Raw genomic sequence first — 27812 nt, forward strand, 5'->3', positions numbered from 1 at the left:
CTCAAAACCAAAAAAAAAATTCAGTGAAAATCGGCCATAACAATAGAAAATAATTTCAACCACCGATAAAAACAAAAACTTTCAGTGAAAACTGGCTTTAAAAATCGTCGACTTAAGAAATCTCAATTTTCTAAAAATGAACATTTAGTTTATTTCTCACCAAAACTTTGGTTTTATTCTTTTTTAATTCTTTTTTTGCTTTAAATCCTATAATTAAAACTATAGATTTGCAAAGCTTTGTTAAAAATGTAGGATTTAACATGCTGAATATAAGTTTTATACTTTGCAAAGTATGAAACTTATATCAGTTTATTAAATCCATTTGAAATTATAATAAAACAGTTGTAAGAAAATGCGCATTTGACCGAAAGCCACGTTAGAATAGTTTTATGCGTGTTTTGTAACAAATAACCATGAGCGAGACTAGGTTTTTTCAAACCGAGACGAGACCGAGACGAGAAGTTAGTACTTCTCGTGAGACCGAGAACGAGACGAGACGAGAAATTTAACAATTTTTGAAAACAAATTTAAAATCCAAGTAAAAAAAAAATGTAAACATGGTTTTGACAAATAGACACAAACGACATTTGTCAAATGTAAACAACTTTTTCAAATATTAATTCAGAATTTTTTTGCCAAACTTTTCCAACAAGACAATGTTTTCTCTAATTAAGATGATTTGTTCTACTTTTTCTGGGTGTAAGTTGTGTCTGGATGATCGGACGACATTTCCACCTGAGCTAAAAACTCTCTCTGATTTAGTTAAACTTGCTGGAAGAGCTAAAATTTGTTTAGCTTATAAAGAGAGTTCCGGCAATGTATTTGAATGCAATTTCCACCAATCAAGAACCTTTTTTCAATCAAAAGTCTTTTTCGGCATCAGGGAGATATTCATACTGGCTTATTTCGCTCAAAATAGGATTCAGTTCAGATGTTGGCTCTTGTGTTTCATGTCTGACGTTTAACTTGCGCTTCAGTTTTGAATTAGGGGACAAATCTGCTGAAAGGACTCTGGCAACAGGTTGGCACTTAACATTATTCTTAATCAGTGAGGCTAACCATTCTTTTGTTGTTTGAAATTTTTTGAAGAGCTTCAAGTGAAGTCCCTTTAAAGCAGGATTTAAGTAGTTTGCTGCAGCACTCAATAAGTTTCCAGTGTGACAAAGAGGAAATCTTTTCTCAATGCAGCTTTTCAAGTTTTTTGCATACAAGACACCGTAGCCATTTTTTCCATCCGTCTCAATAAATTGATCAATTTTGTCATGGATTAAATAAAGAGAAACGGCGACAGTGTTAATTGTTGGAGTAGACTCAGCCGACCACGTTTCTGTAGCTTCTTTAAGTGGTGCCAAAATTTCTACTGCTCCCTCGATTGATTTCCACTGTGATGCACTGATGGTCTTTGAAGAAAAAATATCTTCATTTGCACATAAGCTGATAATTGCACTCTTTAGATGTAGGTCAGAAGCCATGCAATCCAGTTCACTATTCCATCTTGTGTCAACAGATTGGCGTAACTGTCTAAAATTGATTCCTTGAGCGTCTGATTCTGATTCAAGCAACTCAGCTGCAACTGTTGACTGGTGAGTTAAAGAAGCCAAACCTTTGCATGTTTGCAACGCATCATCCATTCCAGCAGTCATTCCAAATGAGTCTCGAACTGCACATTGCAAAATATGATTGTTGCACAAGTATTGGTCAAGATGCTTTGACAATTTGACTGCAAGTTTCATGTTTCTTGCCTGGTCGTTCACGCAGTACATTGGCAAATCAGCAGGCAAATTTAGTTCTTCTAAGAAAGAATCCAGCTTTCCTTCAAATAAGATACCTGTGTGTCTGCCTGGGAACTGTTGGACATGGGGTGTCCAGTGATGTAGTCTCCAATTTTCGTCAATAGCATGAAAATTCCATGAGATGTAGCTGTCCTGAGCTCTAGAAGTCCAAAGGTCAGAAGTAAATGCAGCACTTTTTAGATTTGGCGTAATCTCCGTTATTATGCTCTTCATTCCAGCTTGAACTTCTCTTGACCAAATTGAAAGCTTTCATGAATATGCTATTCTGTGATGAAGGCTCAGTTTAGGGTTTGCAATGTCAAACAATTTCTTGATTCCTCTTCCTTCGACTGCTGAAAAGGATGCCAAAGTAATCCAGTCAAAACTGTTTTTGAATGGAATTGTCTTTGTCATATTTGGACTTTGTTTCAAGCATTTCGATCATGGTTCGTTGTTTCTTCTTAGGAGGAGGAAGAAGAGAGTCGTCAGTTTTTTCAGAATACTCAACGTAATCTTGGCTGTGTTTTTTTTCGAGGTGACGATGAAGTCCGCTTGTGTTTCCATCTCTTGTTTTCAAAGACTTTTTGCACGCCTTGCATTCAGAACCGTCACTTTTTTTTTGAAAATATCTCCAGATTTTGTTTTTTCTTGGTGACATTTTTGATCGTTGAAATGAGGCAAGAATATTTCTTTTCAATACGAACAATATGTGTCAAGTTGAATTCCACTGGTAAACTAATGAAATTAAGTCGAAAGTGCACCATTTTATACAAAAAGTTTTTGTATTTAAAATCTAATTAAAAATATTTAAAATCTAATTAAAATTTTTTAATTAGATTTTAAAAAAAAATCTAGTTAAAAAATCTAATTAAAAATCTAATTAAAAATTTAATTTTTTTTTGTCAAAAACAAATTAAATTTTTAATTAGATTTATTAAAATCACGGAGTCAAAACATTATTAATTAAAAAAACAAATTATTAAGCATTTTGTAAATTATAATAAATTTTAATTCTCGTTCATAAAATAATTTTAAAGTCTCGTTCTACTTCTCGCGAGAATTTTCTATTTCTCGTTTCTCACGAGAAGTCCCATTTCTCACGAGAAACAAGAACGAGACGAGATCTTGCTCATGGTTGGTAACAAATATTGGTTTGGATTTATAAATTAAAATTTTTTATAAAAGTATTTATATTGTAACATGGCGTCAGATCAGAAATTTTCAAGAACTGGTCGAGATAAATACAGTTTAGAGGAAAAAAATGCTTTGGGACAACTTTGTAAAAGTTACAAAAAAGAGTACGATTTATCGGTTGCTGAAAACTTTCAAATAGTAAACTTCAGTGAAAAAAGAAGGAAACACGTTAATACATTGTCAAGCGAAGGTTACCTTGCAAGAGAGTTTTACAGCGAATGTAAAAGGAGAATGTTTACAGCGCAATGCAAAATTTTTTATAAACAGTGGCTTGCCCAACATCCAGAAGAGGTGCAAGAGGATAAAAAAATTATTTTCTCCAACCATCGGGTAAATAACTGGAAGAGTGAGCATGGTGTCAGTCTGCGCCATCCTAACAAACGCTTTCAAATAATGCAGACCGACCGTGAAGAAAGAATATTTGAGTACCTGAAAAACATTTGGATTGTACGTAAATACTTTATTGAAAACTTTGGACTTGATCCACCTGTGCTGAATGGTGACCAAATGCCACTCCACCGGAATGAAAGTTCTAGCCAAAAGACCTTGAACTTTACTGGTTTGGACACCTACGTCAAAGAAAATTATTCTAGTTCAAGAGAACGAGTGTTTACACTCAGGTTTGCAGTGACCTTAAAGTCTCACTTAAACTAGAATTTGTGTTTAAAGGCAAAGGTGTTCAGGTAAAATTTAATCCTCGTCAAGATGTAAAGTTTCAATGCGCACCTAAAGATTCCTATCGATTGGAACACATGCTGAGGTAACCATTGAGGCACTGTGGGTAGCTACATAACATCTTGCCGTGCCATTAAAAGCCGCATTGAAAACAACAACCTTGAAGCCGTTTACAACGAACAGTTGGATAATGAAGTGGAACACTGCGATAAAAATAGTTCAATCAGGAACGCTTTTGAGGATCTGTTTAAATAAAAAGATCGCTTTTGTATTTTCATGTTTATAGCAGCACTAACATTCTTTCCACCATAGGTGTAGGCACAGTTTTTTAGTGTTTGAGACTTCATATATATATATATATATATCATTTTATATAAACATATTTATAAAGATTAATTTTTATATCCTCCAACTATCAACTCAACCTCCCTCCCCACCCCGTTTATTAAAACCTTTCCGTTTATTAGATCTGGACTAAAATTCCCACCCACCTGTTTTTCCCACCCTCCCTTGTATTCGGGACTCGAGAGTACATACATACATACATACATACATACATACATATATATATATATATATATATATATATATATATATATATATATATATATATATATATATATATATATATATATATATATATATATATATATATATATATATATATATATATATATATATATATCTATCTATCTATCTACCTATCTATCTATCTATCTATCTATCTATCTATCTATCTATCTATCTATCTATCTATATATATATATATATATATATATATATATATATATATATATATATATATATATATATATATATATATATATATATATATATATATATATATATATATGTATATCGGGTTTAAAATGACGTTTACATATATAAACATGACCAGCATCAATCATCTCCTGTAATGACCTATCAATTTTACGATATTTATTTAAAACTTTAACAATATCGTATTTCCTGTCAGACTCACATTTTCTTGTTGGAATTTGGAGGCTAATTGTGCAGTTTCCTATACAAATAAAGCTGTGTTTATTTGTATAGGAAACTGTACAATTTGGAAAACCACATATTCTGCCAGGCATAACTTGGTTGTAGTTTTGAATAAAACTGCAAACTTTGTTTATATAAAATTTGTTGGTTTGTATGAACTTTGTTTGTCTGTTTAAACTTTGTTTTGCATACTCTTTGATCACGTGACATAAATAAATGCGAACAATAACATACAACAATAGACTTCCAGACCATAGTTATATTCTATTGACTAAGATTTTACCCGCTTTTACTCCATAACTTAACCTCCTCCACACATAATTATTCCGTAATACCGTAAATAACTAAAAGAATAATTTTATATATAATTAAAAGAAACGGTCCGTTGCACAAGCAACCATTCTTCGAGTGGTGCTTTTTGTGTTAGCATTTTTTGCGTTTTAACTAAGAAAATTTGTTATAGATGTTTAATTATTATAAAAATATTGTATTGACTTAAATTTGTGATAAATTTTTAATTACGTGTATTGTAGGCACATAAATTTTATAATACAAAAGACCCTAGTTTTTTAAGAAGAATCTTCAACTTTCAGGTAACATAACTTTCAGATAATATTTCACCAACCTAATAAATCATTAACTTATTATTATAAATAATTTTATGCTTATAACTACCATAATAATATTTATTATTATTATTATTATTTTCATCATTATTATTGTTTTCATTATTTATTTATTTTTATTGTAACTATTATAAAACATACTTATTATTACTATTACTATAATTTGTATCAATTTTGTATTAAACTTATATTATTATTATATAATATTGTTATTATTACTATTATTAATGTTATTATTATTATTTTTATTATTATTAATACTATTGTAAAAATAAATTACGGATAATAAATATCTTGCTTTTGTTGTTGTAACAAAGATGTTTAACTACCTCATAAAAACCTTAATTTATCTAATGCTTTTTATTAATAGTATTTTATTACAAAAAGTTAATAAATCTAAAGTTGAAAATTACACGCTCATACCATTGCTATATATATGCTATATATACATTCTATATACTATCAACTGGGGTGACTTTTCAAAGAAAATATTAAACTGTTGTATTAAAATCAATAAAAAATGGAAATATTTACATGGATCATACCACTGTAATTATAAAGAACATGAAGAAATTTTGGCTTTCAGCTTCCCAATATGTTATTAACATAAAAAAACAGTCTAAAAATCAAAATCGGGAAATGGTGTGATTCCAGACACTTGAAGCTTGAAATTTTAAAAGTTGCAATTTCAACATCAAGGATTTTAAAATGAGTTTATAACTATGTAAATAAGCTGCTTAATTAAAATTTTTATTTCAAATAACAAAACAAAAAACAACAACTATTGATAAACTATTTCAAATATACATATAATTAATGATACAACTACAATGATTAATTATGAAGAATCAATTACTAATCTTTCTTAATTTTGTTTAAATTATTAAAAACTGTAAAAGTAAATCATACACAAATCATTGTCTTTTAAAAAAAATCAAGAAAAATTATAGTTTTGGGCATACTAGGCGATTGCATTGTTTGCCATGTCGACTGATTAGTCGACATGGCAAACAATTTAACCAGTTATTTCCAGGTATCTGCAAATTGAAACTGGTTGATCCATTACGATTTTTGAGGAAATCAAAAGCCATCATTCTAACTTCTAATCTTCCAATAGGAAAACCCCAATCAGCAACAGCTTCTAGCATTTGAGCAATAAGTATCTCTTTTGCTTTGCTTATAAATGTCTCCAACCTTCTTTAAGGTGGGTTTTCTTTTTTTATATCATCTTTAGAGCTTGTTTCATACGACACTTTTAGGTTTAGTTTACATTTGTAGTTTCGGGGCATCGCTAAAAGAAACTGAAGTAGAATAATTAGTTATAGTCCTATCTTTATTTTATACATGAACATTAACACTTGGTGTAAGTTGATTTTATAAACGATTAGTGCGCCAAGTGTACGCAGAAGAGGCTCGGATGGTACAATTTTATCAGCTCCTGATAAAATTGTACCATCCGAATATTCTGCACGCATGTTTTTGTTTACTGAACATTTTTTTAACTTTGTATGATTTATACTTGCCCATGCAATATTACAATAAATCAAATAACAATGAATGAAAAAAATATATAAACTTTTTAAAGATTTATTATTTAAAAATATAACTATATTAGTTATATAATTAGTTTACTCCGCAGTCCAAAGTCACCCCGGTTGGCAGTATACAGCGATGTTAAAAATATTAGAATCGCTTAAAAAGTATAAAACAATGGTTTTGTGTAAAATAGTTTATATGTTCTTTATATTGTTTAAATCAAATGCTATTAATGCACATTTTAGTTTAAGAAGCATTTTAACATGTTTTAATGTACCATTTTTAAATTTGGGCACATTTCCTAGATTTTAGGGTCATACATTTTTTGTATTTTGAAATGTTGTCAAAACGACTAAAATATCTGGCCAGTTTTTTGCAACTAAATATTATTTCTGTGATCAGTAATCAAGAATGATTGCTCCCGCTTCCGGACCAAGCCTGGTGAATGACATAATTTATTAGAAATATTTTCCAAATTCTTTAATTTTTAGTTAGAAAATGTTTATAGATTTTACAATAAACAAATTTACAGACAGCTTTTTATTAATTAAAGTAATAATTAATGTTTTATGGCAATAATTCAAGACAGATAGCGACTTTTCAATATTTTATGTTTTTTTTTTAATGATTTTTTGATTTTTCAATGTTTTATGGCAATAATTCAAGACAGATGGCGACAGTTTTGTGGCAATAATTCAAGACAGATGGCAATTAAAATTTTCAATGTGTGGCAGCGTGCTTTAAAAAACATTATATTAAATCCTTCAAAATTTATATGTCATATTTGGCAAGTATTTTACATTTAAATACATTTTGTCTCTCAACATTACAAATCAAAAAACTACCAAAATTGACAATAAAAAGTTTTTCATTAAACGATTTCAATTTTAAAATTGACTTCATCTTCACCAATCTTGACGAATCATAGTTCAATTTTAAAAATAAAATAAGCAATACATGTTTTACAGAAGTTCATTAAATATATTTTCGCGTGATTAAATAAGAATTTCAAAAATATTTATACCCAATGAAGAGTTTAGCAAATAAATGCTGTTAATTAAACTTTCAAATTTAAATAATACAAAATAATTTTTTTAACAGAATCTTAATAAGGATAATAATCATTTAATAACAATAAATATAACACTAAAATAATTTATAGCAATAGACAAGCTTAAAATATCTGAAGTATTCATATTTTTAATGCAAACTTCGTAAAATTTAGAAATAAAATAATCAAAGAAATTCTATAGTAATTTATAATAAAAAAATTTTTATATAATAATAACTAAACAAGTTCTTATGAAATCTTTAATGAAAAAATATGCGATACTTTGATGAAAAAAAGAAGTTTTAGATTTCTTATCAAAATTTTACAATGATGTCATATACTTAAACTCTTTGGAATCAAACGCGCTTGAATAAATTATAGTCTGTAGATTGCTGTAGACTTAAAGCCACTGGCTAATATGGAGACGAGCTTTGAGTAAAACAACAAAGTTAGTTTTTCTTGGTATAAGCTTATTATTTTGTTTTACTCAAAAAAATTCAGTCCAAACATTTTTTTTAAAATCATTCTCTTTAACATGAGCACATCTTGTTGTGGCACTTTAGGATCCCTTTAAAGCAGAAGATCATAATAAATATATAATTTAATTTTGATAAAAAATATGACTTAATTTAAAACTAATTTAAAACTAACTTAATTTAAAACTAATAAGAATATATAACTTTATTCTGATAAAAAAAGTATTTAACTTAATTTTGGTTTTAAAAATATATAGTTTAATTCTGATTAAAAAAAATATATATAAGTTTAGTAAAATTAAAGTTAGTGCTCGGCTTTAACTTAACTGTCAAATTTATTTAGATATATTGCTAAATATTGTTAAATATTTAAATTTTATTTATTCTTAAAAAAAACCAGCTCCTTTTTATTACAGTTATGTTTTCGGTTTTCTTTCTTTAAAGGGATTCCTAAGTGTCGAGACAAGTTATGTTTATTTTTGCCTTACGTTAAGGTCAATTATTAACAAAACTGTAGGTAGCAAGTGCTGTGACAATAAAACCTTGGTCTAATTTCACATTTTGTGAAATTAGACCAAGGTTATGTGCAGAATTCAATAAAGTCAATAAAAAAATATACTTGCAGATATATATAAATGTCGAAAAAAAAACAACATAAAAATAAAGAATGAAAATTTTTAATTCTTTTCTTTTAATTTTATGTATATTTTTTTGAAGGTCAAGGCCAACACAATCGAGGTTAAGGCCAAAATTTTCAAGGCCAAGGCCGAAAGTTATAATTTTTGGCCTTAAGGCAAGGCCAAGGTCTAACAACTCTGATACAATCTAATAGAATATATGGAATTAAAATGTTTATTATAGTTTTTATTTTTTATTGTGCGTTTAACGATGCCAATAATATGATTTTTTATTAACTTATTATTGAATACTTAATATGATATAATTTTTAAAAGTTTTATTAAATGTCAACTTTTCTTTTATTTTTAGTTCCTTTTATTTTCTTCAAGTTTGTACGATTTTTTTTATTTGTAAATAAATTTAGTGAACTAAATTGAGAAAAGTTTATTATTTAGTATCAATGGATAACAATTTACAATCGTTAGGTCATTGCATATTAATTATCATTAATTTGCGCTCACTTTGCAAATGCGTAAAAAATTGTTTTGAAGAAATAAAAATTAATTGAATTCAATAAACTTATTAACTAGAATAAAAATAATTTGAAAATAAAACTACCTTATATAACATATATCTCTTGAATTAGATGTTCGTCGTTAATAAAGATACGAATGTCAACATTCATTTAAAAAAATTGTCGCGCCCTGGGCTTGTAATAAAACCAAAATTTTTTATTTAATAAGCAATTTTTTTAATGAATAAACAGATAGTCTCGCAAAAACCAAAAGCTCTCTTAAGAAGCTGTTTAGAGGAGCAGCTCACATAGCTCGCCATGTTGGTGTTAAGAGAGCTTTTTGCCACTCTTGCACTCATCTCTTCCCGCTGAGACTTGTATATATATATATATAAACTTTGGCAATAGTTAGTAAAAGAGCTTTAAGTTTGACCAGGCCAGGTTTGATAAAAAATAGCTGCATAACCATTAATACATACTAAAATCTTTTTATTATTATTGGAAATTCATGCTGTATTTTATATGTGTACGCATGTATATTTATATATAAACATCATCATCATCAAGCTTTAGCCTTCCTCTTTTATGCTGTTTCTCTAATATATAAAATCTCAAGCTTTTTTTTTCCGAACTAAAACTCGTTCATATCATATGTAATGCACTCTCTTCAAGTTTTCTTAATTCTACCTTTACCATTTTCTCCTGAAGCTGCTATCTCCCTTTTGCTGATACCTAAACCACTTTAATCTTCTCTGAAAACTGTAGTTCTATACAACCTTTTTTCTATTCTCAATCTAAGATTGTGTCTCCTTTTCTTGTCTTGTAAGAGTCATAACACACATTCATCTCATCATTGTCTTTTTTGGCAAATACAACACCAAATACTAAAGTTTATACAAATATGTAATGATATTGAATGCCAGCATCTAAATAAATAACAAACATGTGTTTGTATCCATATATAGTCATATTATGAATGCATAAATACATACATAGTATAAATATATCATGATATAAATCTAAATCTTGTATCTTATCAGGGCTCAAATCAATGCATAAAAATTTTTTTGTGTGTGTGCAACCCTCCCCCCCCCCCTTCTCTCTTTCTCTCTCTCCCCTGGTGCCACTTTGCAGTAATAGGGGGGGGGGGTTGCATTAGTATAAAATTGTATCTTTTGTAGATTAGTTTGTAATTTTATTTTTTAACATATTATCTCTCATATTTAAATATTATCTTATAATTTTCTGGTTTGGTGGAGTTAATAGTGTAAGTTACTGTTATAATTTATAGCTTAATTTATAATTTAAAGTTTAAGTTGCTGTTATAGTGTAATGAGCAAGTAATGTATTTAATACTATTAAGATATTTTAGTAATTGTTTTTTTTTTAACTTTTATAAAAATAACTTTTAGTAATTTTTTTTACTTAACATGATAATTAAAAAGTAAAAGTAAAACACTAAGAGTAAAAACGCAAGTATTAAAATATTTTAACCACTTTAATTAGTCATGGAAAATTATTTAATACGTTTATGCTGACAATAAAACATGTTATTTTTAAAGAGTATTTAATTGAAAAAAACTATAAAACCACAATAAAAAAACTGCAAAGTTATTTTAACAATGAGCTTGTGTTAATGTAAAACAACTTAGTGGCGCTGTTTTATTGCTGCTTTATACAGTTTATAACCTTAATAACTTAAAACGCGTTTAAAATAAAACTAAGTAAATAGATAGAATTTTTCTAATTAATAAATTAAAACATTACCGTCATAAAACTTTAAGCTTCATATTTGCACAAAAACATGCTTAAAGACCATACAAGTCTAAAATCTATAGACCAAACAAGTTAGAGCAAAGCATTTACTTTGTTTTTTATAATTTATTGTTTTTTGATCTAGCTTACTATTAAAAATTTAAGTATAGTTAGATTTTTCATTCAAATGGTTTTTAAGTTGGTGTTTTCATTTGATTTTTTTCATTCAAATTGTTTTGCAATAAAAAGCGAAACAAAAAAGTTTTGTTTAATAAATCGAATCATATTTCCTTTAGTTAAAGAATATGCTTAAATTATTTTTTTAGAAAAATATTTCTTTGAACAGAAGTAAAATTATTTATTAATTCTAATTTTATTTTTTTGTAATTTAGTTTTTATTTTAACTTTTGCAATCACTGGTTTAATGTTTGCAATAGAATGTTTCTACTTATAAAACTATTTTCAAAGAACAAAATGTAATTACAAATTCAAAACGTTTACTATTTAAGTAAAACTTTCTTCCTCGCTTGCACTATGTTCTAAATCTGATATTGTTAGCTAGATATATGCTTAACTTTCAGCAATGATCCTCGCTATGTTGGGTATTACAGACTGGGTATTAGGGACGCTGCTGAATTATATTTATAATTATTGAGCGTTAAAATTCTTTTAAATTTTTCCAATTTTTTTGCAATTTCAAATTTCTATCGCAAAATGATTTGAACTAATAATTTACTTATTTAGCAAATAATTTCAATTGCAAAATTATTTTCTAAATAAGTAGTTCCAATATTTAAAAACTCGAGAAAACCTCTCCTATGATTAGTCTTCTTTCTAGTATTAGTTTCTTCATATAAATGTTTCATATAAAAGCTTCATATAAAAGACTATTAAAACATTTATTGCTACCCGCATCATTTTAAGTCATTCTCGAAGGCCTACACTCTTCTTTATTTCCAGTAACTTTGAGAGTAAGACTTTCTTTCTCCTGTTTTGTTTCTTATCTACAATAACAATCTTACTGACAATCTTATATCTTAAGTGGCTCTAGTTGCTGACAACTCATTTTTATACTTTTGCCTTGTCAAAAAATCTTTACTTTTTGGTTGCTTAGAATTAGTAAGCGATGATATTTACTGGAGCTGAGGCCGGGTTCAATCAAATATAGCCGGGGCTGGGTTAGCCTTTCTCTTTTATGCTGTTTCTCTAATCATGGTCAATGCTCAAATGAGCTATTATCTCTATTACGATAAACCAAAACTAAAAAAAAACCTTTTAACTGTTACCCTTATAATGTTTTCCTTTTTTATTCAATCTACAATTTTTAAAGTCTTCAGTTAACCATTTTCTAGCCTTTTAGCTTATCCTCTATTATTAAAGTAACTCATAACTTAATAGTGGTTGCCTGCAACCTTGTTGGAAGGAAATTAGAGTTTAAAAGTATATAAATATAACCCAGTATTTAATAAATAATCAATGTAAGTATAAAATTCTAACATATAAAGTATTATAAATTTTTTTCTAGTCCTGGCTATATATATATATATATATATATATATATATATATATATATATATATATATATCATAAATTGAAAATTTTGCGGTGAGTCATCAACGAAAACACCCGAAAAAGTCCTTTGGAGGGGTGATAATATTGACCCTTAGAATATTATTGCAAGTGGTTTTAAAATCAACCATTACCGTCTGAGAAAGAAATTTCAATTGTAATATTTTAATAGTAAAAATGCTCATATTGTGAATTTTTTTCAAAGGGTTTTATGAAGTAAAAACATTTTTATAAGCCTATATTGTTATTTTATTGTAAATATAGAATAACAACAAACATTCTTAAAAATTTCAACTCTAAAAAAAAATTTCTTTTTCTTCTATAAAACTAGAACCCACCACATCTCTAATGTTGAACATCAGTTTTTTGATTTCTTGTTAATCCACAACATCTTTTTAAGATCATCATTTTTGTTCTAATATTCAAACATTTCAAATTTCAAACAAAGAAAGCTGTTATACTGCGATCACATTTTGACATGCATTCTCTGCATGTCAAAATGTGATTGAACTATAACACCTTTCTTGATAAGCAGATTGGCAAAACACTCTTCAAAACCATTAGACTTTAATGTTGATCATCTTCCAAATGGAATGTGCAAAAAATCGTTTCATTCTGCAAAAAATTGATGAGGGAAAAACATCACAGCCATTTCCCAAATTGTATGATTTCAGTTCAATTGCTATGAAGCTATCAACAAGAAATTCTCCTGCAGATGACTATATTATTTGCCAAATTGGTAAGTGAAAGGGCAAAAATTCATCTCCTTTGTCCAGCAGTACTACTCGAGAGAAATCATCTAAAGTTAAAAAAAATGCACAAAATGCCTTACTGTGATTGGACCAGGTTTATCCCATAAGTGCACCCCTGGAATTAGAAGTACAAACCTGATTGCACTTGCAAAAACAGACGCAAAAAGTACAGAAATTCTTGCCTCTTCTACTTTGGGAACCCAGGGTGTTTCTCCAAATAGTACAGTGCAACTGAGCAAATCAAGTGGGGGACCTAAACTACCACTGAAACTTGGTAAATGTTTTTCTCTGCTTTTTGCCCAACATATTAGGTACATTAGCTTTTCATTAGGTTTATTTTATTCTATTATTCTGTTTTCAATTTCAGGCAAAACACAACTATTTAAGGATCCTCTTCCAACTGAAAGCCTTGTAACAGTTCAACTTAACACTGGTTTGTCTAACAAACAAATAAAACAACTTGTTTCAACTCTTAACTCTGCAGGCCAACAAAAAATTGTTGAGCCATATTTTGCTAATATGGAAATTTGCAGAGCAAAGAAAGTTGCTCAAAGATCACATTGACTACCTTAAAGATATTGTTCATTGTAATGATATTGGCAGCTTTTTTTAATTTATGGTATCAGCAAGATCTGTTTCCGAGGAACATCTAATTAAGATTGGATTTGATAGTGGAGGTGACTTTCTTAATATGAGTCTGGGCATTATCAAGGTATCCCCAGAACCAACCAGTCCTGTCCTGAAGACTTCTAAGCTTTGTAGTTCTTCTTTCAAATATTCTGGATTAAAGAAACAGCTGGTAATAGCAATCTCTGAAGGAATGCCAGAAACTATTAGAACATTAAAAACCTATTGAATCTCACCAATATTGGTTCTTTTTCCTTTGTCTTGTCTTGTGACATGAAAGTTGCTAATATTCTTTGTGGACTTCAGTCTCGTGCTAGCAAACATCTTTGCCTTTGGTGTGATGGAGACTCTTCAAACCTCGGAAATTGTGGTGCACTGGGAGCTTTTGGAAGCATCAGAAAGGCTCACCAAGCTTTTGTTGCTGAAGAAAGTAATGTAAAGGGTGCTAAATGCTTTGGAAATGTCATCAACGTGCCCTTGCTCAATATTTCAGATGAAACACTCATTCTAAAAGCAATACCACCAATAGAACTTCACCTACTGATGGGTGTGGTCAATCACCTTTTCAAGAGTCTGAGCAAAGTTTGGTCAGAGGTTAAAGAATGGCCAGAGGTTTTAAACATTCCCCTCCAACCCATTCATGGAGGACATTTTCATGGAAATCATTGTCAAAAGCTGTTGAAAAATTCTTTATATTCATCGACAAGTTGAAGAAGCAGCTGTAAGTGCAGCATTTCCCTATGTTGAAGTATTCAGGTAGTTTGATAAGTTAGTTACTGCATGTTTTGGAACCCATTTAGATGAAAATTTTCAAGAATACATTGAGAACTTTAAAGCTGCATACCTTGCTCTTCCAGTCTCAATCACTCCAAAGGTCTACACTGTTTTTTTTCACGTGACCCAGTTCATCTCTCTGAGTCATCAAAGTCTTGGAATATACAGTGAACAAGCCACTGAAGCTCTTCATGCAAACTTCAAGCCTCAATGGCAACGATTAAAGAGACATGCACTTCACCCAGAACATGGACTGCAATTACTTAACTGTGTTGTAGACTACAACAGCAAACATGTATAGAAGTCAAAATCAATACATATAAGAGTGTTCAGATGTTTTAGCTATATGATTAAATCCATTATAATATTAGGAGAATCAAATTATACATAAAAATTTATACATAAATTTGAAATTATACATAAATTTGCTTTGTTGTTCTTGCTTTTTCAGTTGTTTTGTTAGAAAATACACATTTAAAAAAAACAACAACTCAGAATTGGATGAATTAATAGCTTTTTAGTACTAAAAGATAGTTTTGAAACTTAACCAGTATTAAGAAAAACAAAAATGCTAATTTCTATCACGGGTGGTAATCGTTGATTTTAAAATCACTTGTTATGATATCCTATGGGTATGTACTACCATCCCTCCAAAAGGTTTTTCGGGTGTTTTCATTGATGACTCACCCCAAAATTTTTAAACCGTATTATATGAGCAGCTCCACCTTGGAGAGTAAAAAAGCAATCCAATTTTATTCTCTTTTTCGTCAACTGTTAGCAAATGATTATTTATGTATATGCATTAAAGTTTATTTAAAATATACCTTTAGTACTAAAATTAATTTAATGAAGTCATTTTTATGCTTCCGAATGTTATGGCCTTTCTCATTATTGCATGATAAAAAAGTATCATTCTAAAATGTTGTTTTAATCATGATTTATTTGGTTAATCAATTTGTTTATTACATTTATTTGCATAATCTGAATTAATTTAGTGTGAAAATGGAGCTTACATGTTCAATTTGTTCTTGGTCAGATTTTGTACTTTATGAAATATATGTTTCAAGAAAATAACGTAAAAAAACTTTCGCAATTTCATGTAGCATAAGTTAGCAAAAACATGATAAAGTTTTGTTTTTTCTAAAATTTAGTTAAAAAACAATAAATTTTGAATAATATATGCTAAAGAATATAAAATGTTACGTTTTTACATTTAAAGTTTTAAATATGAAAATGTTCTGAGCACATTTTTATTTTAAATTTGTGTAACATAAATTAAAACTAAATGCATTTACTAAAGTTCTGGCACTTTTTCATTGAATTTTTATTACTTACAAAATAAACACTTACATCATTACATAATTCTTATTTTGTTATAGTAAAACAAATCGTTTGTAAATGCAATTAATTGGGTCATCCATAAAGTATGTCACTCTATATTTTATATTTTTTAATCCCTTCCCTTCTGTCACAAATGATCACACATACCCTTTTTCCTTCAAAACTGTGATAGAAGTTTTTACATCAAAAATATTTAAATGTAAACTTTGCAGCATTTTTAAAATTCAACTTAATGAAAATAAGGGTATACGCATAGACATAAGTGCAAGTAAAATTTTTGACTAACTAAAGATTTTCTTATCTAAATGACTTAATAAGTATTACTAAAATAAGTGCGCGTATATTATATATATATATATATATATATATATATAAATATATATATATATATATATATATATATATATATCTATATTATATATATTATAAAGTATATATATATATATATATATATATATATATATATATATATATATATATATATATATACACACACACACACACAAGGCCGTAGACAACTTTTTTTAGTGCTGGAGATGGTAAAAAATTTGCGATATTTTAAGTCTGTACACAAAAATTATATTATTTTATTATAATGAAGGATTATTTTTCCAAATGTGGAAATTATTTTTAGAAATGGATGATTTTTGCAAAAAAAAATTTGGACACCCCCCCCCCCCCCCCCCCCCCCCCCCCCACACACACACACAAATTTTAAAGTCGTGTTGGCTTCTTTGATGTAACAATAGACTAATAGAAAAATTATTTTTATTTTAAAATATCCATATTTTATTTTAGCCAGGAAATTTATACATTGCATCGCTTAAACAATTACAGAGAAGATTGCGGCCATTATTAAGAAAAAGCCATTCATGGCTTTGCTTTCAGATGGTAGCCAGGCTAGAAAAACTGGCAGTGACAAAGAGGCAGTGTTAGTTAGGGTGCAGCATTCCGGTGTGCCATGTTATTTCTTTGTTGCGCTATGCAATATGGCTGATTTCAGAGGAGGTAATGCTGATTCTTTAAAATTAGCATTAGACAGTGTATTTCTAAAAAATAACATTACGCAATGTAAAATTCCTCTGTCCATTACCGAGTATCGTACAAAGTTGGTTTCTGCCACCGCAGACGGAGCTAATGTAAATATGGGCATTTATACTGGGGCATTAGCTCAATTGAAAGAAACACGCCCTTGGTTGGTAAATATTCATTGCGTTATTCACCGGCTGGAACTTGCCATTAAAGATGCTATGAAGCAGATTAAAAAATTTACAAAATGTGACAACTTTTATACAACTCTTTTTTATCTTTTAAGAAACTCAGGTAAGCTAAAGGAGTCCTGCAGAGAAGCAGCAGCCACCCTGTCAATACAATATTATACACTTGGTAAAATTACTGGAACTAGATTTGCCTTGCATAGACAAAAAGGTTTTACGAAGCTTCTACATAACTAGCCCTCATAATTAGTTGCACTACCTAATGCTCTTGCAAGCCAACATGGTTATCGGAATGAAACAAGAGCTAAAATCCAAGGAATACTTAAAAAATTAACTATGCTTTTCTTTGCAAAATTGGTGCATACCTTGATTTGCTTGATGCAATGGGTCCTTTGTCACTTTTTTTTGAACAGAATATTTTGTTGGCACACGAAGTTTACCCCAATGTTGTTCTGACAATAAATAATTTGACTGCACTTAAATTAGAGGAAGTTGATGATGCCATTTGTAGCTGGACGCGAAAGTTTATTATAAGAGAACAAGAAAGTGTTGTTACACTTGAGTCAGGATACTTAATGGCAGGGCACAAAAAGAAGAAATTGAAAAACAAGGAATACCTTGACATCAAGCTTGAAGGTATGTTACACCCAACACAGGCGGATGTTGAAAGAGCTTTGGTGCTACGTAAAAAAATGCATTAACCTGTTGATATCTTTAATCCAAAGTCGATTCTCGTCCTTTAAGGAAAATGAAGTTTTCACCTCCATGGCGTGGCTTGATCCACGAAATTGGAGAAACGACCAGGACAATGGCTATCAAAGTATACTATACATTGTGCAATATTTTAGGGAATCACTTTTAGCAGCAAACATTCAAGAAGCAAAGATTCTCGAAGAATGGCAAGCACTACAAATAATAGTAAACAGAAGTTATTTAAAATTAACATGTTATGAAATATGGGAAAAATTATTTTCACTTAATAAATTGGATTTTCCAAATATCTAGCTAATAGCTGATTTGTGTTTGTGTTTTTCAGCATCGAATAGTGCCGTCGAAAGATGTTTCAGCACACTAACAACAATATTGTCAGATAAAAGACTTAGTCTGCAGCATAACACCTTGGAAGAGTGCATGCTGATTTCTGGAAACAGCTATGTATGGACTGTAGAAGAAAAAACGAGATATTGCAAGATGCCGTAAGTAAATATTTACAAAAGCGCAGAACAAAAAAATTTCCACTCAAAAAAAAATTAACTTTGCCCCAAATCCTGAAAATGTAAATGAAGAACCGATAACTGCACATCCGATAAGTGACACAAGTTCATCCGACAATGAACTATCGTGTCCAGATGAACGAGATGCAAAATCTAGCGAAAACGAAAGTAGCTCCACTGACGTCTCAGGAACAGATGAAGAATGCAGTGACGATGAATGTTGTTCTACTAACAGTGAATGCAGCAAAATACTTTAAATTTCTTTGTTAAAATAATAACTATATAATACTTTAATAACTTGTAACATTTACAATAATATAAATATATTTTCAAAATAGATTAAAAAAGTTTTCGGTCACATTTTCTGTTTAGTTTTTTTTTATGTTTACTAGACATTAAAAAAAAATTGTAATAAGAAAAAAAAAAAAAAATTTAAATAAATATAAATATATATATATAAATCTCATTTTTATGTTCATATTTTTATATATTAATAATAAGAATAAATTATGAATAAAAATAATAAAATAATACGACAAATTAGTTAAATTTTTTCAGCGCCTTTTTAAAAATGCGTCATTAATATATGCTAAAAAACCGTGGCCATATTCTCAAAAAATATATGTGTATACGTGGTCACTCAAAGCGACCGACCGCACGCCTCTCCTGGGAAGGCCTGTATATATATATATATATATATATATATATATATATATATATATATATATATATATATATATATATATATATATATATATATATATATATATATACACACATATAAAAGCCTCGGAGGGAAAAAATGGGTGTGAGAACAATAAAAAACTCTCCTAAAACCAACATGGCAAGCTATGCGAGCTGCTCCTCTAAACAGCTTCTTAGGAGAGCCTTTGGTTTTTGCAAAAGCTATCTGTTCATTCATTTAAAAAAATTGGTTATTAATTACAAAATTTTGGTTTTATACTTGTTACAAGCCCAGGGCTTATTATTATTTATTTACAAATAAAAAAACATACAAACTTGAAGAAATTAAAATAAAAGGAGCTAGATATAAAATAAAAGTTGTTTTGTTTGTTTTGAAAGTTTGTTTCTCATTTCTTAACATAGCCATTTTCTTCGTCCAAATTTTGTGCCACGCTTTTTTTTGTATTTTTCAGAGTGGTATGATAAGAACATGTTTTTCTGTGTTTTTTTTTTTTTTTTGAAATTTGTATCAACATAGATTTTTTTAGTGCTAGAAGAGTTTAACTTTAATTATGCACTAAAATATTTTTTGTAAAATTTTGTTTATAATGAATTTATTGTTGTTTGAAACTTCCTTGTTTGTCCATCAGGTATGTATTGAAGGAAAGTTGAAACTTTTTCTAATATATTCAGACATCAGCAAAAACTTTTTTTCTTGCTACCTGCCAAATTTCATGAAACAAAAAGCACCCCCAGACACACTACTAACTCAACCAAAATACATACTTATTTTTGACTTGAGCTCTGCTATACACATGGGTAGTTGGGGGAGGGCATATTGTAATAAACATTTGAACATTAGTAATGTTTAAATGTATATTATGATATTGAATTTAAAACAATATTGAATAAAAATATAAAAAATATTGAATAAAATATTGAAATATAATTGAAAAAAATATTGAATAAAATTATAAAAAATGTGAAAAGAATTCAAAATTTCAATAAAAAATAAAAATTTTATTTAAAAAAAACCTAGATTTTAAATATATATAAGAATGTAGTAGACGCCCTTCTAACGCCTCGCATACTTTTATGTATTCTTATTCTCCTTTTTAAGACCTTTTTTTTGATACCAAGTTTTATGAATTTTGAAAAAAATTGACAAAGTTATGACATTTTAAGTTAAGAGAAACTTAAATTTGGTCATGGTTTCTTCAACAAATTCATATATCAAAAATGTGGTACTTTAAACGCTATAAATTTTTGTAGAATTGTTTGATTTTGATAATTTTTTCACCTTTAAAATACTTTCCAATGATATTTAACAATCTAGTGTTTGATTAATTTAAAAATTTCATGTCACATACCTAATACCATTTAAGTATTAAATAATAAGTTAATAAAAATATCATATTATTAGCGTTTCTAAATGTACTATAAAAAATAAAAATTACAATAAACATATTAATTCTTATATTCTATTAGATTGTATATAATTCAGCAAAACTTAAATATTCTTTTCAACATTTCAAAGTGTTTTTAATATGCAAATAAACTGCTCACTTTAAGGAAAATAAGAAAAGTAAAAAAAAAAAGCACGCTATAGAAAAAAGTAATTATAATGTTTAGGTATGATTTCGTTTAAAGTAATTCCAAATCATTCATTTTAAGTAAGATTTTGCATGCTTTTGTTAATGCATGCAAAAACCATGTTAAAACATAATTACTATCTTTGATAGCATACTTAATTATTTTACTTAATAGTAACGCAACTAAAGGAAATAACTATGATTTAGCATGGTTTCTTTTAAAGCCTTTAAAATGATTTTAAAATTTTAGTAACTTATTATTTTTTGATCATAAATATTTGTTTTTTATAATACATAAAAAAACTATCAACTGCATTATTATTTAAAAATTGCTGAAGTAATGTGTGTTTTTAAAAATTTTAGGCAAACTCCAATGTTTGCATATGCAAAAATAAGCATGGCATTCATTTATCTCTTTTTTAAAAAAAGTTTGCACTTTAGTAGATTCGTTGCCCCATATCAAGCATATGTTTGTTACGTTAATATTATAAAAATATATACATAACAAGTGTCATTTATCGCAGAATGAAAAAATTCTTTAGACAAGCGTCATTTTTACTGCTTTTAAAAAAAGTTTTATATTTTCTTTTTGTAATAACGGGTGATGCGGAAGTTATCGGACAAAATAAAAACGTCAATAACTTATTTATAAATAAAAAAACAAACTACTATTATATTTTTTTAAATAAAGCATTTATCTTTTAATAAAAGTATATTATTTTTTATATGAAAAAACACCATCTGCAATTGATCTCAATTTTGCTTTGACGCCTTTCATATGCGACTGTAAAAAGTTTAAATCAATTTCTTGTAGTTTTAGTTTAATGCAATCAATCAAAACTTGCTCTGTTGAAGCTTGCCAATCTCCCTCGTAAACCTTCTGTGCCAAATGTCCCCAAAAATTTTCAATTGGTCGTGCTTGAGGCACATTTGGAGGATTGGATTCTTTAACAACGTAATAAACATATTGGTCCATCCAATTTAGAGAATCTTTAGAATAATGAGAACTTGCTAAATCTGGCCATAATAAATAAATAAAGTCTCCATGATACTTGTGAATAAATGGAAGAAGTCGTTTTTCTAAACATTAATATAGATTGATGAATTGATCGCTGCAGCCTTGGAAGTGCGAAACAATGGCTCAGACATACCACGGTCAGATATAGCTATCCACATTAATAATTTTTTTAGAAATTTCTCTTTTCCTATAAAACGAACACTTTCTGGGCATGTCTTTTTGTTGTTTGTGTAGTATCCAGAATTTCCAGGCATGTTGTCCCCTGCAAAACAAAAGTATTTTTCATCATCGATGACTAGAAGCGATTTTGTGTTATAGAGTTGGTTAACTAGTTTACTGCTTCTTTTCTTTGCCTTTATTTGTTGTTCTATAGCGTATTTTGGAGTCTTTTCACGTTTTCTATATTTAATATTCATTTTTTTTAACTGACGACCAATTGTCGATTGATTTACACCGAATTTAATACCTATTTTTCTCTGACTGACCCCTTTTCGATTGTTGACAAGTCTCGTTAATTCGGCTTTCTTTTCTCTAGTCCAGGATGTCGGACGACCAGGGTGTTTTCTATCAGAAAACGATTGAACAGTTTCAAGTCTTTTTAGGTTATCATATATTGTACTTCAAGCAAATCCTTTTTCAAAATGATTTACGATTTTTTTTTATTTTATATTAGGTTTATTTACAAAAAACATTTTTAGTCGCTTTCGAAAAGATTCTCGTTCAGCTGCATTTAACCTCATTTTAAATAATTGTGTTTCAAATAATAAAGTTTATATTTTATAGAATGTTTATGCCTACGCATATAACCACAAAAACTAATTATTATGCTCAAATAATGAAATTACGATTAATGAAATTAGGCATTTTAAGAATTATTAAAAATAATTATTTAAATGACTGCGTTTTTTATCTTAGTGACATTGAGAATTATACTTTTAAGAAAAAAACTTTTGCAAAAGCCATAAATTGCTCCCGTAAACCGTTTTAGGGGAGTGTGGGCAAGAGTGAGAGCTAAAGCTCTCGCTTCTCGCCAAGGTCTGTATATATATATACATATACATATATATATACAGCCCTTTGGAATTAGAAAAAAATAAGGTCGTTAAAATATATGGCATATATTTTTAAATTATTTATAAAATAATTAATTTTTTTGAAATTTTTATATAATTTCCCTTCATTTAAGACCAAACATGACACACTTTTAAAACACTTTTCTTTTTTCATTTTTTAAGGTCATATAGCACCACTAAATGATGGAATATTTCAAAGATTTTATGCACACTCTATTAGTTCATAAATTATAACATAGTGTCCCGAAAATAATTTTTTTTAAATATATCTATACATACTACCCTAAATGTGTTCTATATATTTAAATAACATTGGATTTTGAAATTTTTAATTTTTAAAATCCAAAATTTGGATATGTTTAACAACCTTTTAACCATTTTAAATCTGATAATCTCCTTGAAATTTTACTATTTATATTTGGTTACATTATTTATTACAACATTAACTGTTCTCATGAGTACCTAAGAGTAAACATTAACTGTTCTCATGAATATCTCAGAGTAAACATTAACTGTTCTCATGAGTATCTAAGAGTAAGAACTAACTGTTCTCATTAGTAAGTGACCGGGGCCCAGGCTAAAAATAAGACTTTTTTTAAACCTGGCCCTGGCTAAACTATAAGATTTAGCAGGGGTTGATAGCCAGGGCTAGAAAAAAATTAATAATACTTTATGTATTATTATTTATATATTAGCAGGGGTTGATAGTCAGGGCTAGAAAAAAAATTTATAATACTTTATATATTAAAATTTTATGCTTACATTTACTATTTATTAAATACTGGCATATATTTATATATTTTCAAACTCTAATTTACTTCCAACAAGTTACTTGCAAGCAACCACTATTAAGTTATGAGTTAATTTAAAATAGAGAATAATTAAAAATACTAGGAAATGGTTAACTGAAGATTTGAAATGTTGTAGGTTTATATTAAAATAAACATGAAGGTAGCTAATAGTTATAAGGTTTTTTTGATGTGTAGGGAAAAAAACTGGGTCAATAAAAGTTTTTATAGCTTGAAGGGACAGGTACAGTAAAAGGATGCAACTTGTTGAATAAGAAACAAGTAAGAATGAGTTTATTTGAATGCAAACAAGAATAGGTTAATTGAGTTTTGGTTTATTGTAATAGAAATGATAGCTTGTTTGAGCATTGACCATGATTGTATCTGTAGAAAAAAGAAAGAAATGTAAACTTACAACAATAGGAGAGTGGCTCAAGCTTGGCAGATAAAGCAGGTCTAATTTATTATTATTTTTTTTATGTTAATTCACCTCTAAAAGGCTGAAAACGCCACTACAGACAAGGAGGCTACTTAGTTAGTATGTGGTAGTAGTAGAGCACTTGCTTCATTAGCAAGAGGTTCTGAGTATGATCCCCACCATGTCCCTGGTAGTACCACGCTCAGGGACATGGTGGGGATCATACTCAGTTCTATAACTTCAAAACAAAAGTTGTTTTGAAGTTATAGAGTTGAGAGAGGGTTATAACCACAATTAAGTAGCCTCCTCGTCTGTATTGGCCTTCTCAGCCTTGGGAGGTGAATTTAAAATAAAAAATTGTGGTTATAACCCTAATTAAGTAGCCTCCTTGTCTGTAGTGGTGTTTTTAACCTTGTGGAAGTAAATTAACATTAAAAACAACAATAATAATAATAAATTAGACCTGCTTTATCTGCCAAGCTTGAGCCACTTTAGAAGATGATGATGATGATGATGATGATGATGATGATGATGATGATGATGATGATGATGATGATGATGATGATGATGATGATGATGATGATGATGATGATGATGATGATGATGATGATGATGATGATGATGATGATGATGGTGTTGATGATGATGATGATGATGATGATGATGATGATGATGATGATGATGATGATGATGATGATGATGATGATGATGATGATGATGATGACATTTATATATGCATATATATATATAAAATGTAACATGAATTTTGAATTAAAAAAATATACTTTAGGATGTATAAATGTTTCTGCAGCCCCGGTCACAAACCCGGCCCCAGCTATATTTTATCAAACCCTGCCCCGGTCAAATATCAATCCCGGTCGTTTACTAGTTCTCATGAGAATCTAAGAGTAAACATTAACTTTTTTTATGAGTAAACAATAATTTAAATTAATAGTTTTACCTATGTTAAATTATAGTTTATTTTAATTATAAGTAGTTATAATTTATTTTGTTGTAACTAGGGTCTAAAGCAACATGATTCATATTTGTGGGCCAAAACTTTCCAATTGCTGTTTTGTTTTAAGCATTTGGGGAATAATTATGTTGGTATGTGTTTTTTTTTTAACTTTATTGGTTTTCCTACATATCATGGCAGATATTCTTTCTGCTTTATTACTTTATTGAGTATCAACTATATTACTTAAGGTTTTATTTTGTAATTTACTTTTGAACTGATATTAAATTTTATTGTTCACTTATCTGATAATAATTTTCGTAATTACAGGCCTTGTTACGAGATTTCGCTGCGTAGCGAAAACGCGTAGCGCATTTCTAAGTAACTCAACTCAGCAAATATATTTTGCATCGTTAGAAGTTATATTGCGTCACTAGCGTCTTTTCAAGTACCGCATTGTAATTAAAGTTATTTTATTAACGCGTTAAAAATCATACAAACAGTTTGTTTTTTTCTCACTATAACAAAAGTTACAAATAAAATCTAAGTTCTTATTAAAAAAATCATTTTTATTATTTTTTTCAAATATGAACTAAATTTTATTTTGAAAAAAATATTTTTTTCATGAAACGTAAAATGTTTGTTTATTTTCTTATGATTTTATATTTGGTTTTTGGTTATTTTATTAACTGTTAATACATTTTTTCTTATTTAATTTGTGAACTCTTTTTAATAATGTTTTTAAACAATAAAGTTTTTTTTTGTTATCAGTTACCGATAACATATTCGTAAACAAAATATCTTATTAATAAAATATTTACATCAAAATAAATCGTGCATTTTTTAAACTTATTATGACTAAAAATAATTTTTATATTTAAAAGGAATTTATATATTTAATTCCTTAAGATAAAACTTAAAACACTTTTTTTTTTTAACTAATTTTTAATAACAAAAAAAAAAATGAAACAAACTGTTTCTTTAACAAAAAAATCTATTATTTTACAATTGCGGTTAAATGCTTTTACTTACGACTTTATTTCTTCTGAATAAACGCCACGTTAACGGTAATCAAAAGATAATTTAAATATTCTAAAAGATATAAGTTTTTGCGTAGCGCAAAACTGCTGAACGCGTAGGCAAATCGCCTTTTCGCAAGCAAAATGCGAGCTGCGTAGCGCTTCTTAACAAGGCCTGTAATTATTATCGATAAGTACTTATTTTGACATTAACTTTGATTGTTCACTTTTATATTATTTTATAATTTAACTTTTTTTAATAAACAAGTGTCTGTCCATTATCTAAATTGATAAAATGTTTTGTTTTTGTTTAAAGATTTTAATGGGTATCTTTTTCAACATTGAGTCAGTAGCTTTAATTGAAGATATACCAAGTACTGAAGATGGTTACAGCCAAGCTTCTAAGTAATTTATTTTATTATAATTTTTTTTTAAATTTCAACAAGATGCAGTTATTATACAATGACTGATTGTAACACCAATAGCATACCTATGAATGTATGTTGTCTTTTGTTATATTGATATCATATCACTATTCTTTATAAAATCTATTTTGTTGATATATATATCTATAATGTCAATATTCAAGCTAAATATAATTGGTGATTAATCAACTTTTTTTTTTTTAATAAAGTATGCAAAACTAAAATTTTTATTTAGACTTAAGTCTAAATAAAAATTAAGACATAAAAATTGTTTTTTTAATTGTTAACTTACTTATGTCCTAAAATATATATTAAATAAATATAGTCTTGAATTGAAAGTGAGTTTTTTTTTAATTTTCAAGTTGATTAGTTTTGAAAACAGTTTTAATTTTCTTTAATACTTAAATAAAAAAACAAACTTGCGTCTAATTTTATGCAGCTAGGAGAATTTTGTGGAGCCTGTTACATTAGTTAAGAGATGTCTGCATTCAATTTATCTCTAAAATCAATTATTATAAATTATTGCCTATTACGATTAATGTCATAAGTTTTGATATTTATTACATTTTATAAGCTCAGTTGTGATATTTATACCAATTTATACCATTTTATTTAAATTGGTATAAATTGAATTGTTTCCAGAACTTTATTTTTATATTGGTTTACTCAAGAGTGAAACTGTTTCATTAAGCATTTTTAAGGCTGATTTTAATTTGATTCTGATTTAATGATAGTGATTATATTCATTTTGTTTTTAAAAAATTGACAGCATTCAGGTTCTGTGAAAGAAAGGAATTGTCTTTTGATTCGAAGAAATGGTTATCAGACAGCTATATCAAGATTCGCAGGTGGGGTAGGGTTTCCATTAAATGTTTTTTAAGTAGGTTTTTTCAAGCTGAGCAAATTAAGTAAAACATTAATGTGCTGCAGGCTTGGTTGGGAAGCGGGAACGATCGCTCTCGATTATTGACCACGGAAATCTGGCCAGGTTTTGTAGTCGTTTTGAGAACATTTAAGTTTATGTATGTCCGTAAAACAAAAAATTTTTGTTTTACCGACATACATGCAAACATACATAAGCTTGAATGTTCTCAAAACATCTTGGTGCGGAAGAATAAAAAGAATAT

General features: G+C 28.4%; 2 protein-coding genes across 3 annotated transcripts in view; one reads left to right on the forward strand and one right to left on the reverse strand.

Annotated features, from left to right (window-relative positions):
* The first annotated feature begins 5082 nt into the window (after window positions 1-5082).
* The window catches only part of LOC136081802 (ribonuclease kappa-like), a 34706-nt gene continuing 11976 nt past the window's right edge, over window positions 5083-27812 (forward strand). For both annotated transcript variants that reach the window (XM_065799969.1, XM_065799970.1), the window contains exons 1-3: window positions 5083-5236; window positions 25309-25393; window positions 26577-26665. In XM_065799969.1, the coding sequence (XP_065656041.1) occupies window positions 25322-25393; window positions 26577-26665 (161 nt within the window). In that variant the 5' untranslated portion in view covers window positions 5083-5236; window positions 25309-25321. The remainder of the gene's footprint in view (window positions 5237-25308; window positions 25394-26576; window positions 26666-27812) is intronic.
* On the reverse strand, window positions 21705-22747 carry LOC136081360 (uncharacterized). Its single transcript, XM_065798671.1, has 3 exons — window positions 22698-22747; window positions 22141-22601; window positions 21705-22069 (listed from the first exon to the last, which is right to left on the reverse strand). The coding sequence occupies exons 1-3, from the start codon at window positions 22745-22747 to the stop codon at window positions 21705-21707; spliced, it is 876 nt and encodes a 291-aa protein (XP_065654743.1).

The sequence above is a fragment of the Hydra vulgaris genome, chromosome 06 (genome assembly GCF_038396675.1).
Source record: "Hydra vulgaris chromosome 06, alternate assembly HydraT2T_AEP".
Lineage (NCBI taxonomy): Eukaryota > Metazoa > Cnidaria > Hydrozoa > Anthoathecata > Hydridae > Hydra > Hydra vulgaris.

Coding starts and splice junctions, on each gene's coding strand:
- LOC136081360 (XM_065798671.1), bottom strand. CDS start 22,747: ATGAGGTTAAATGCAGCTGAACGAGAATCTTTTCGAAAGCGACTAAAA. Junction 22,602..22,697: donor TTTCGAAAGCGACTAAAAAT/GTTTTTTGTAAA, acceptor TAACCTAAAAAG/ACTTGAAACTGTTCAATCGT. Junction 22,070..22,140: donor GATAGCTATATCTGACCGTG/GTATGTCTGAGC, acceptor ATTAATGTTTAG/AAAAACGACTTCTTCCATTT.